The sequence below is a fragment of the Myxocyprinus asiaticus genome, chromosome 49 (assembly GCF_019703515.2).
Source record: "Myxocyprinus asiaticus isolate MX2 ecotype Aquarium Trade chromosome 49, UBuf_Myxa_2, whole genome shotgun sequence".
Classification (NCBI taxonomy): domain Eukaryota; kingdom Metazoa; phylum Chordata; class Actinopteri; order Cypriniformes; family Catostomidae; genus Myxocyprinus; species Myxocyprinus asiaticus.
This window is the reverse complement of record NC_059392.1, coordinates 17,031,245-17,044,853: the sequence shown is the minus strand read 5'-3', so window position 1 is coordinate 17,044,853 and position 13,609 is coordinate 17,031,245. Positions and strand designations below refer to the sequence as shown.

At 39.7% G+C, this 13,609-nt stretch overlaps 2 protein-coding genes across 11 annotated transcripts in view; one reads left to right on the top strand and one right to left on the bottom strand.

The window, feature by feature from the left end:
* The window catches only part of LOC127438284 (coiled-coil domain-containing protein 66-like), a 28,625-nt gene extending 26,634 nt beyond the window's left edge, over positions 1–1,991 (top strand). For all 6 annotated transcript variants that reach the window (XR_007896708.1, XM_051693776.1, XM_051693775.1 and 3 more), the window contains one exon: positions 1,561–1,991. The gene's annotated coding sequence lies outside the window, so the exon portion shown is untranslated. The remainder of the gene's footprint in view (positions 1–1,560) is intronic.
* Positions 1–13,609, bottom strand: part of LOC127438244 (protein TASOR-like) — a 202,226-nt gene that overhangs the window by 38,717 nt on the left and 149,900 nt on the right. For 4 of the 5 annotated variants that reach the window (XM_051693672.1, XM_051693673.1, XM_051693674.1 and 1 more), the window contains one exon: positions 2,217–3,900. The exons of the other annotated variant lie outside the window; for it this stretch is intronic. In XM_051693672.1, the coding sequence (XP_051549632.1) occupies positions 2,624–3,900 (1,277 nt within the window). In that variant the 3' untranslated portion in view covers positions 2,217–2,623. Of the gene's footprint in view, positions 1–2,216; positions 3,901–13,609 lie in introns of those variants that run through there. 5 annotated transcript variants of the gene reach the window in all.

Here is a 13,609-nt window from a genome sequence, read left to right as displayed (position 1 = left end):
AACAAACAGAAAAAAGAAAAACGCGCATTAATCCCGCTCACGAAAGCGCCAACCGGCGTCAATCCCTTTAAACTCAAAGAGTCCATGTACGCCTACGAGAGCCCCCGCGACAACTTTGCCATCGGATTGCTCAATTTTGCCTCACAAATTTGTAAGGCAAAATTACATAACATCAAATATTTTGTAAAACAAACCCCAGCCAATAGGCACAATAAACACAAAGAACGTGTAGATTCAGTCTCAAAGGTGTGTTCCTTCACAAAACAAATTCCAGCCGATTTAAAGCCGTTCAGTTTCCTCGGTCATACAAACGAATCTTCACTGAGCCAGCTGATGAGTGCAGCAGATGAAATAATAATTCCAATGTCCCACGAAATACTCCACAAATCATACTCGCTGTAATCGATCAACGTATTACAGCGAGATCCTCCAAGTCCGCAAGTACCTTCGTCAACATCACCGACATGTTGGACAGTTGACGCTGGATTCCTTCTCCCGCCGCACCATCCAAATCGAGTCCCCGGTCCACAGGCCTATCTGGGCTTTCATCTTGAACCTGTAAGTGTCTTTTAATGTCTCCAGAGCCCGAGGATTTTGACTTCTTTGCCATGTTTACCTCAAACAGTAAATGTGTAACTGGGTGTATCGAATTTCACCGGATTATATCATGAAAATAATAAAAAAAATTAGCAAAGTGCGCAGAGCTGTCTCTCACACATCTGCCCTTCGCATGGCGTCACCCATCTCTCCCGCAAAGAAGTATTTCTGAACATACAACACGTGGAACTTGAGGTGGATGGGCTACAGCAGCAGAAGACTCCTCCATGTACCACTACTGTCAGCTTAGAACAGGAAACTGAGGCTGCAGTGGACACAGGCTCACCAAAACTGGACAGTAGACAATTGGAAAAAACATCGCCTGGTCTGACAAATCTAGATTTCTGCTGAGGTACACAAATGGTAGGCCCACTGCCGCCTCAGTTTTCTGTTCTTGGCTGACAGAAGTGGAACCCAATGTGGTCTTCTGCTGTTGTAGCCCATCCGCCTCAAGGTTTGAAATGTTGTACATTCTGAGATGCTATTCTGCTCACTACAATTGTACAAAGGGGTTATCTGAGTTACAGTAGCCTTTCCGTCAGCTCGAAACAGTCTGGCCATTCTCTGTTGACCTCTCATCAACAAGACATTTTCGTCCACAGAAATGCCGCTCATAATTTGTTTTTGTTTATCACACCATTCTCTATCCAGAATGTGCATGAAAATCCCAGGAGATCAGCAGTTACAGAAATACTCAAACCAGTCTGTCTGGCACCAACAATCATGCCATGGTCTAAATCACTGAGATCACATTTTGTTCCCATTCTGATGGTTGATCTGAACATTAAGTGAAGCTCCTCACCCACATCTGCATTTTATACATTACACTACTGCCAAACGATTGGCTGATTAGATAATTGCATGAATAAGTAGATGTACAGGTGTACCTAATAAAGTGGCCAATGAGTGTATATATTTTTTTGTCTACTGCCAGGGCATTGATTTTGATTTCCTTTATTTCAGGGTCTACTGCAGAGACAAAAAGTGATAGAAACCAGTCTAAACTCTTTACTGCAGACACAACACAGAAACCACTTTCCACCTGTGTAATCCAATGCTGCTTACAAAAGACTGAGCCCTGTCGCTGTTACCAGCACTTTATATCTGTTGACATTAATAACAGCTCTCTATAGGCATAATTTTCCCAAAGAGATGACACCAGACTTTTAAGACTGCAGAAGTTAGTACTGGCACAGATAACTCACATTTAAATCAAATGAATGAATTATGTGAACTTCTGTTAAGTGTGGGGATCTTTCCCATTGATTTCATTAGTGACTAATAGTAGATTTCTGTATCACAGGAGGCTTTGGGATGGATTTATGGAGTTGCAAATCTTAAACAAGCTTATGACTGGATTTTATGATTTGAAATTTTTTACAAAAGCTACTGCAAGATATACATGTGAATTAAAAGTATTTAAACTTTTAATTCTATCAAAGTTGCTTCATTTGTGTCCATATTTTAAGGTGGTGAATATTCAAGAAATTCTAATACCTAGAGAGGGATATTCATTAACATTTCCATTTATTTCGGTGGCAGCTGCCAGATTGACCTATGAATATTATAGGAGAATGAATATTACCAATTTTTTTATTTTTTTTTATTTTACAGTTTTGAGTAACCAAACATTTCATCAATATGCACAAATCAGGACCACTATGAATTCAGAAGACAGAAATTGGCAAACAATGGATTTAAAGTTGTTTAATGCAAGTTTATGGCATTGTTCTAAAAATATTAAAACCAGGGCCTTGAGAAGCCTCTTGGCTGTAGTGTTCACCAAAAGGAAAAGAACCAACATCTTCAGCCTGACCACCATGCCGAAGCTTGCAAAATGCAAATATAATGTCCTCTGAAAAATATTAAATGATTCAGTTTAATCACTCGTAGTAAAAAAAAAAAAAAAAAAAAAAAAGAAAAAGGAAATGCTGAGTTTTTCTTGCCGAACACACATACATTAAGAAGACACAAATTTATACTTTCAATCGTAAACATTGAGAAATGATCTACATGTATTGCTGGTTCACCAGCCACCAAAGGTGCCTCTATTGGGACGGTAACTATTTCCTTGGAATGCAGGATTTCCATGCCAATTCTGGATGAACTGAGCTCTTTGGATCTGCTGTGTATCCATGCCATGCTGAGCATTCCAAAAGCCTGATGCCGGTTGCACTAAACTGTTCCATGCCATTTGCATGTTATGCTTTGGTAAGACTCCTCTAAAGACTGAAGGTCCTACAAGGCTGTTGGAGACGCTGCTGTTCATTAAAGGATGTCTGAGTCCAATAGCTCCAATTTGAGATGTAAATGTAGGGTAGCTCAAACATGTTGATCTATGTGTAGTCGGCATAAAGCTACCCCCCTGCAACGCCATCTGGTCCACCGAAGAAAATCGATCCATGCTGTATCCAGAATTGCCAGGTCTGTGTCCACTTCTCCAGCGTTTGTCCTTAACCAGTGGTTGAGTGGAACTAGTATTGGCCTGTGCTGTCTGCGGAGTGTTGGCACTTTCACTGGTTGCTGGACCACTGTCACCTTTGCTGCCATCGTCCTTTGCACCAGATTGAGTTTCCATGGAGTGACTGATCGTGGTTGAGTGCTCCCAAGGTTCTGAATTATCCAATATTTTGCAGGTGTTCTTATCTTCTGTAATCAGCACAGCTGTAGATGTTGTTGTTTTGACGTTTGAAGCTGTTACTCCTTGCAGGACCTCATGCATGTCACCGGTGGCTTCAACAGATGATGTAGTAGATGCTGCAATCTTTGCATTTCCATAATCGGAGCCACAGCTCATCAGATCCCCAGTTAATGTTGTTCTGGCAGGTGATTCAAGGTCTGGGTTGAGCTTATAGTCACTAACTGACTGCATCTGGTTTGAGGTACAACAGACTAGTGTTTCAGAAGCAGGTATAGTACTGGACAGACTGTTGTTCTCAGAGAACTGAGGATAGGAATCCGACAGATCATTGTGACTTAGGAAGCTCTGATGAGGATCGAATCTAAAAGAACCTTGCGAAGCTTCACCTGCCTCAGTATTTTCTAGCACTCTGGATGCCTTGAACTGAGAAATTGCTTCACTGAGAGCTCTGAAGTCTAATTCTCTTTCCACTTCACTGGTTGCTGTGGACACAGGAATTGTAATGGCTTGATCCTGAACAGAGGGTTCACAGACAGAAGGGTACAAATCAGTTGTGAGCGATGGCTGTTGGCCAGTGACAACATGAGTCATCTCAGTTTGGACAGATACTCTGCTAGCTGATGAATCTTCTGAAGAGTTCATGGGCACGTTGTTCTGTCTCACTAAAAGGACAAGAGATGTTACTAAGGTCATTTAGTTAAAAAAAATAAAAAAAATATTTACAAAATACAGGGAGTAGATTGGTTGTAGACTATGGGCCCTATTTTAAGAGCACAAGCATTAGTCATAAGCGCAAAGTCAATGGGCATGGGCATGAAGTTTTGATATTTTCGTACAAGGGTGCGCTAAGTCTAGGCACAAGTGGGTTTGGCAAAATCGCCCGCCCAACGGGCGTGACCAAATGCCATTAAATTCTGAGATTCTTCTTAGCTTATTCAACGTCTGTGTCCTATTATATAGTCCATTCCTTCAAGCACCAATGATTTAAACAAAGACCGCATATTAATAATAAGTTGGTAGTGTAAATGGACTGTATGCAATGTTTTATGTTCTTCTTACGTTCTTCTGTGCATTAACTGTGTCCTTGATGACTGTCAGGCATATTTCTATGACAGCAACACGCTCCTTTTATACGCATGGAAAATGTGATTCTCCTTAATGCGCCATTAAATTAAGTAATTATTATTAATCATTTTCATCTACTGACAAAAATTTTGGCTAGTATAAACAATGATTGTATCGGCGTACATTTCACTTCTACTGGTCAATTTTGAAAAATGTAATTCATTTGAAACATGAAAAAATTAAACCAAAAATATTTCTAAATTCAAATTACACTTCAAATGAAACTAAAATATAATAAAAAATAAAGTGGTCAAAAAAATAAAATAAATAAATAAAAAATAAAAAAATAAAAATACATTTAAATCCAAACATTTTACTCTCTCCAACTTGGTCAACCAGCCAACTTTTGCAGTGACTTAAAAATCATGCCATGAAGGGTGGAACATTTGTTGTCAAAATTAAATCATAAATACAATTGTAAATATACAAGAATAATAACACAAACGTGACAATATAAAAATAATAATAATTGAACAAATAAACCATGAGCTCTAGAAAGTTTAACACAAATCTCATAATTTTTTGTTTTAACAAACGGCTTCAACAGCGATTGAAGGGACATAATTTGATGTTCTGTACTTTCAGAATTTGGACATTAACTTTATTACTACCTGCTGGTGAAATCTCCAAACTGCAAATGCAGGAACTGAATTTGGAGTTAAGAGGTGGTATTGAAACGTCTTAATGCAACGACCAAATTCTTAGGCAAATTGCGCTTTGCACTAATTTATTTACATACAATAAACCCACAGTTTGCGTGCCTACACCCACAGTAGCGCAAACACTCCCACCCACGCCCATTTGCACTGGCACGAAAATTGCGCTTAGAATTGGCACACACAAAAATTGGATAAGATGTTGCGCGCGGTCGTAGTGCATTGCGCTCTCACGAAAATAGAGCCCTATACTGATTTCAGGTCCCTAAAGCTTTACTTTATTTCAACAACATCCAGATGAGGTTCTGAAACTTTAGAAACTAAATATTACAGAAAAACAAACAACAACAAAAAAAATTATTTTGTTGATGTACATTTTTTTTTATGTACATTTCTTATTTATTGCGTCAATTAAAGCAACCTCAAATAACGTCTTCAACATCAACTCAATCTTTCTCCAAAACTTACAAAATGATACTTCATCTTTGGAGCTTTTAACATCATGGCCTAGAAAGAAAAAGGTGAACAACTATATTACTTAGTGCACAGACATTTAAGGCATTTCTCTCTCATCAAGACTCTAAATTAGTTTATCTTAGAACTCTGGATCCCATTTTCTTTGCACTACCAATCTTGTAGCCGATATTAGATCTTCTTGATTTTTACCCCACCATCTGTCAGGTCATTCAATAACTTTGAGGTTCTGTACATGACCTGGAAAGCACACACAGAATTACAGCAATTTGTTTGCAAATGGATGCAAGCTCCACCCACGGGCTATATTCTACAGCAATATCATTCGCAACCCAGCATATTTTCCTCCGAATATTTGCTACGGGGACTGAATGCCCCTGGCAGCGAGGAAAGTAATGTGGCAAGGCTATTCACCTTATTCAGTCCCGCCCCTTTTCAGCATTCCGCTCTTCTGCATTTTGTTATCTAACTTCCTGTTTGTATTGAAGCTACTGAGAAAATTCGATCAAAATTGATTACTTTTGGGATCACAAAGTATTTTTCACCAAGTCCTCTTAACTACGTGAAAATGCTAGTGAGGTGTTTTGCTGTCACTGTAAATGTTAGTTTTTTCCGAGAACCACGGAGGTAAATTGGACCTGGCAGATCACATTCTGACAGCTATGAAACGCTGCACCTTTTCATGATACAAGCCTTTAATTGTTATACATGTAATTCTGCTTGATTTTTTTTTAGGTTTAAACTTATTAATGTGTGTTAAAATGTGTAGTTGATATGCCATTTCAAAAAGTGACAGCTCGGATTACTTCACATGCAAGCACTTTCACATTTATGTGTGTATGAATATAGTGGGACCCCTTTCCCCATCCCATATTAACACTATATGACCCAGCAATCACATGCATGGACGTTACATTTTGGCTTCGCTATACGCAACGCATAATTTAAATGAAATTAAACCGACTGAATGCCGTTCACAAGACTCTAGACTGACATTTAAGGGTTAAACATCTGGCGCACTCAAATGACACAACATGACGTCGATTTCCATGAAGCGCTTCTATAGCCACAGAGCCAACAAAAGTGTCTCTGGCATGTTTGGTTTGATATGCCGCTTTAAAAAAAAATTATTCATTTTTCACGTGTCAACGCACTGATAAACGAGATGTCCATATACATGGATTTTGGGATATTATTCCCTCAAAGTTTGAAAAAAAAAATATGTATGTTAGTTATTTTGAATAATGTTCAACATTAACACATCTGTTGGTCATTTCGCTTCATTTTCATATACATTATACGGTATATTAATTAACATTAGTAAATTAATTCATATATTCACTGTGCATTTCAACAGAGAATCAATGGGTTCATCCAAAAGCTGAAAATTTTGCTTTCAGAGATTTTATATGGAGTTAGGATGAAAATAAGGTGCATTTCGAACTGTTCTGAGACCAGTGCAGACAGGCAGCACACTGGAGTTTAAGTCATTCACTAAATAGGGGGCAAGGGAGCATCCTATAGCTCTCTATGCAGCAAAGTGCATTCACTCCAAAAATCTGACTAAAAGTTCGGTTTCTAGGTGCAGATGTATGTCAGTACATACAGTAGATTCAGAATGTATAATGTATAACTTTTTTTAAATATGGTTGGCAGTGATTGGAAGATGATGGCCATTACTTTACATCAAAAATAAATAAATAAATAAAAAAATAGGGGGCCTGGGTAGTTCAGCGAGTAAAGACGTTGACTATCACACCGAGTCGTGAGTTCAACTCCGGGTGTGCTGAGTGATTCCAGCTAGGTCTCCTAAGCAACCAAATTGGCCCGGTTGCTAGGGAGGGTAGAGTCACATGGGGTAACCTCCTCGTGGTCGCTATAAAGTGGTTCTCGCTCTCGGTGGGGCACGTGATGAGTTGTGCATGGATGCCACGGAGAATAGCGTGAAGCCTCCACATGCGCTATGTCTTTGCAGTATCGCGCTCAACAAGCCACGTGATAAGATGCGCAGATTGTCTGACTCAGGAGGCAACTGAGATTCGTCCTCCGCCACCCGGATTGAGGCGAGTCACTGCGCCACCATGAGGACTTAGAGCGCATTGGGAGTATATATACATAAATAATTCAGATTCAATGTCTGTAACATATCAAAAACATGAATAACCAACACTCCTGGAAACATAATAAACAATTTTATGAAAAAAAGATTACTTTGGTAATGAGCTTGGTATTATTTAAAATTTCACAACTTAGTCCAGCAGTGGGCTACGATATATTTAGGCATGCCAGTTCTGCAAAAACCTCTCATCCAATCTTGATTGATGTGGATGATCAGGATCAAGCCAAGGTCAAGCTTTAATTTGTCCACAGTTCGAGCAACAAAGAGCTTTTTCTGCACATCTGCAGCCTTAGGCTCATTCAGGGAGTTCTCAGGGTGTACATCACCTGCTGCGGAGCAGTCCTCACTATTCAGTGCAACCGCTGACAACATGTCCACGATTTCTTCCCAATTTTCAAAAGTCATGAAACTATTGGACTCTGCATCAGAGTGAATATCATTGCATGTGAACTCACCAGGGAGTACAGGAGACACAGGGGCTGACCTGGTGTTAGCTCCTCGTCCAAATCTCCAAGCTCAATAATTTCGTTAATTACTACGGTTAGTATTGGGATTAGTGACAGGGACAGGGCTAGGGCAAAAAAAAGTAGGGTATCTTTGACAGGAATATTGTTGTAGGACCAACAAAAATGCTGATCCAGGAACTTGTCTCACTTGGCAAATTCATGGTGACCCAGATTTTAAAGGTGCACTCTGCATTTATTTGCTAATTGCTAAACTTTATAAAAAAAAAAAAAAAAAAATGTAATTTAAAAAAATAGTAATAGTATTTTTGGAAAATATGTTTAAAATGATGTACACTTACCTTACATAAGATGAAGACTCTAGTCATATCAGTTTTAGAGAAAAGGCTGCTTTATTTTACATATGGTTCTGGGTGCACATTCATGAGCACTGCCATGTTGAGTACATATGACCAGCTCTGTAGCCAATAATCAGATCTCAATAATCCCTTGTAATTGGACTCTTTCATTCATAAATTAATCTAGGCTGACTGCAAATAGCACACTGTTACAGTGACATCATAAATGAGAACTTTTAATCTAAAAACTGTAAAGTACAATTCATCAGTTAGCCATTTTATAGTCAAATTAGGTTTTTCTTAAATGTGTAAGGCACTAAACTGAAAATACTGACCCATAAGCCCCTTTCCCACATACAGTACCATTACTTTCCGCTTAGAAACTTTCTAGATGAGAACTCTTATGATGAACTGCACACCCAGTTTGCACATATAAAAGGAATCCCCGCAGTGACATCATCTAGTGTCGACCATTTTTCTTTTTCATTTTTCTAGTCTTCATATGCGATTCAATAACAACAACAACAAAATAAACAACATGATGGAGGATGCCTGGATTGGAGCTACACTTTTGGTAGGGCTGTTTAACAAACTGTTTTCAAGTTACAGTCTTTACACTGAGCGCATGAACCACGCGGTGCTGTGTCCCTGAAGCTGCTGTGAGAAGAGAGATGAGAAGCTCGGCCTATTTTAACTATGCAGCACATGCTGAACTCAGGTTTATAGTTCATTTTCAAAATTTCTGCTATTTATCAACACAATCTTTTACAATAAGGCTTTAAGACTCATAAAATACTGTACTAAAGTACTCCCCCACTTAAAAAAAAAAAAAAAAAAAAGATGTTTTCATGCAAGATAACCACACAGTAAAAGCAGGGGTGGGAGAAAAAACATTTATTCACAGATGCATTGTGATTCTGGAGCAATTCTCAAAAATGCAAAATCTAATCTAACTTCAATTTAATCCGCAGCAGTGCAGTGGCGCTTATGCGCGTGCCAGAGACAGAGTGAGATGTTAGAAACATGCGCATATCAAGCACATAGCAATGGGAAAATTTATTTCTGATAGCACGTCAACAAACAACATGAAAGACGAGCTCGTAACCATTACTACTGAATTGCACAAAAAGGGGAGGGGGGGGGGTGTTCTCTATGTTTAATTGGCTGTAGCTCATTGCTGGTCTCTCGCTTGTCAAATGTGTACACATATCGACTCGTTAGTAAAGCGGCACAAATAACATGATCACCTGCCTGAAATTTGTCTATCACCCGTGGTGAGTAAAGGAGAAGCTGACATCTGCACTCTCACAGAGGCAGATATCTCATATAGCCTGGACCAGCAACCTCTAGTTATAGTTAAAATAAAAATGAAAAGGCTTGGAATAGATTAATTCTAATGAATAACTGTTTAATTTAAATTTAATTTAAAATTACATAAAAATGATTAACAATGCTTTAAACATATAAAAATATTTATATATAATCAGTTGAAGTATTTAATTTAATAGTGTTTTGATAGAAAACCAACATATTTTTTCTGTTATTTATTTTCTTGTGCTTTAAAGATTTCTTTGATAAAAGGTTCAAAAAGAGTCGTCGCATGGCACCATGCAAGGGTCAGACGTGTGAACGGCGAGCTCTGCGCACTTTGCTAGTTTTTAATACTTTGTGTGTCATAAACCGGTGAGATTCGATACACCCTGTTCCATAACTCTTCTATGAAGACAATATGTCAAAGAAATCAAAATCCTCGGGCTCTGGAGACATTAAAAGACACTTACGTGCTCAAGCTGATACCCCTGACAAGGCCGCAGACCGGGTACTCTGTTTGGATGGTGCGGTGGGAGAGATTCAGCGTCAACTGTCGAGCATGTCGGCAATGCTGGCAAAAGTCGTTGCTGACTTGGAGGATCTTGTTGTAATACGTCGATCGATCACTGCCATGGAGACGAAATTCTCCGAGTTGGTTACAAGAGTGGTGGATGTCAAGAAATGATTATCTGGAGTCATCGGAGAGGGAATTAGCTGGTAATCCGTGAGCGACCAAGACTGACTTGGAGCGCATTTGGGAAAAGTTGGAAGACATTGAGAATCGTAACCGGCGAATTTCTGAGATCAATAACACTCCTTCAGGACAGTTTGTCGATGAATCTGCACGTTCTTTGTGCTTATGCCTCGTGTTGGATGGAGTTTGTTTTGTGGAATATTTCTTGCAAACATTGGAGTGATTAGGGCATTTGTTGCTCTCAGGTAATAGCTGAGTGGGCCTGACTCACTGTACATTCACTCGCCTGTCCGAGGAAACTGGGCACCTTTTTTGTTTCTTTTTGTGCTGGTTCCACCTAGCGGCTGGAGTTTGTTTTGTGGAATAACACTCCTTCGGGACAGTATGTGGATGAATCTGCACGTTCTTTGTGCTTATGCCTCCTATTGGATGAAGTTTGTTTTGTGGAATATTTCTTGCAAATAATTAGGTCATGTGTTACACTTATGTAACAGCCGAATGGGCCGGCTCACTGAACATTCATTTGACTGCCCGAGGACACTGAATGTGAAAAGCGCCGAATGTCGTTTGATGGCCTCAGAGAATTGACCCGACTGAAATACAGATATAATACTATTTTGTCGTGGAAGGTGGAGTTTTGGCTATTCAGGGCAAGACAGTCATATTTTGAGAGCAGGGAAGCTTTTGGCTAGATATATCAAGCAGAGAGAGACTTTTCTACCATTCCCACAGTGAAATCTGCTGGTGGTGAAATATTTACCTCAGCCATTGATATTAATAATACTTTTAAAGAATTCTATCTTGATCTCTATAGTTCCACATCTTTGTCTACTGATGAAGACATTAGAAACTTTGTGGAACCATTAGAACTCCCTAAATTGATGAATGAGGAAAAATGCTCCTGATTCTGAGATAAACTTGGAGGAGCTTGGCGAGGTAATTAAGGCCTTGCCTATAGGCAAGGCTCCGGGGCCAGATGGTTTTGCCGCTGAACTTTTTTTTTTTTTTTTTTTTTTAGATCTTATGCTATAGAACTGGCTCCACTTTTGTTAGAAGTTTATACGGAATCATTAAAGAACGGAAAGCTTCCGCCAACCATGACACAGCCCGGAGTTACCGTCCAATTTCCCTGATCCAGCTAGATGTAAAAATATTGTCAAAAATTCTGGCTAACTTATTAAGTTATGACATCTTATACATACAGATCAGGTGGGGTTTATTCGGGGCCGCAGCTCTTCTGATAACATTAGGCATTTCATCAATATTATGTGGTCAGTGGCGAGTGATCAGACTCCGGTCGCAGACATCTCACTTGATGCCGAAAAAGCATTTGATATGGTCAAATGGGATTATCTTTTTAAAATTTTGGAAATATACGGGTTCAGAAATACTTTTATTGGATGGATCAAGTTACTTTATAGACACCCGGTAGCGGCGGTACAAACATTAATGGATTAATTTCAGATTATTTTACTCTGGATAGGGGCACCCAGCAGGGTTGCCCTCTTTCCCCATTATTGTTCTGTCTTGCCCTGGAACCATTAGCAGCCGTGATAAGAAGGTGGTGATGGCGGGAGGTGTGGTGCATAAGCTTCTGCTTTACACAGATTATATTTTATTATTCATCTCTGGCCCTGCTAGATTTAATTGGTCTAAATCCGAAGCTTTGGCTCTGACAGCATACTGCCCGATAACGGCTTTTCAGCCAGGTGCCTTTCAGTGGCCCAAACAGGGCATTAAGTATTTGGGTATTTTATTCCCAGCAAATTTGTGTGATTTAGTTAGTTAATTTTGACCCTTTAATAAAAGTTTGTCGAGTGATGAGGGCAGGTGGGCTTTATTACATTTATCGATGATTGGGAAGGTTAATGTTATTAAAATGAATTGTATTCCAAAATTCATCTACCTGCTACAGTCTCTCTCTATAGATGTCCCCCTCTCTTATTTCAAGCAATTTGATAGCATAGCGAAGTCCTTCATTTGCAATGGGAAACGTCCCAGATTACATTTCAGTAAACCTCATAGGTCGATTGACAAAGGCGGGCTAGGCCTACCCAAGATTTTGTTTTATCATTATGCGTTCTGTCTCAGACATTTGGCTCATTGGTCCCTTCCACCTGAGGGAGCCCCTCCCTGGTTTTGTATTGAACAGGAAGTTCTTGCCCCTATTTTGCCATGCAAAGCTTTTCTATCAAACTAACCGGAGAAGTTAAATTACATCCCGTTATCTCGCATTTACACTCGGTATGGACAAAAGTGTCCAATGTGTTTAATTCGGACATTTATTTAAATGTTGCCTCGAGCTTATGGCTAAACCCCAAATTATGTATAATTCCACATTCTGCTGGTCAGAGTGGATTGTGAGGGGGGTTACTACACTCGGTGACCTATATGACAGCTGAGTGTTGAGATCCTTTCAAAATTTGGTTCAACATTTTGGGATTCCCAGATCTCAGTTCTTTAGATATTTTCAGCTGCGCCACCTGCTCTGTACTGTTTTTGGGAGTAGCATACACCCCCTAAAGTGGCAGATACTCTGGGAGTGGTGATTACTCCTTGCTAATTCAGAGTCTGGGGGACGGAGCATCAACTTCTCTCAAGAGATTATGGGACAAAGATTTAAACTTGGTATTGGAGGAGGGAGAGTGGACTAGGATTCTAAAAAACGTCAAGTCTGCATCTAGAGACGCAAGGGTGCACATTATGCAATTCAAGATTTTACATCGATTCTACTGGACCCCGTCTAGATTGTATAGGCTTGGTCTTAAAGGAACACCCACCTGCTGGCGATGCCAATCAGAGGATGGAGACATAACCCATGTCTTTTGGGGGTGTGTTAAGATCCAGGAGTTTTGGTTGAAGGTTCAGGGTTCGGGTTTCATTTTGCCCTAGACTCTGTATTTTGGGCGATGGGGAAGTCATCGATGTTGAAAACAGACACATAAAGAGTAGGGTCCTACCCAGTGTCATGATCACCAGACAAATTCTTTAAGGGGTTGGAGGTCGGCTGGAGCGCCCTCATTTCAGGAGTGGTGCTTGGAGATGGGGAGGGTGGCAGCCTTTAAAGAAGGGTCATTTAGAAGACTAGGGAAATTGAATTTGTTTGTGGAGAAATGGGGCGGATATCTGATGTTGCTGGATGTGATTATTATTATTTTGTGTGTGTCTATAATCATGTACGACCACTGGG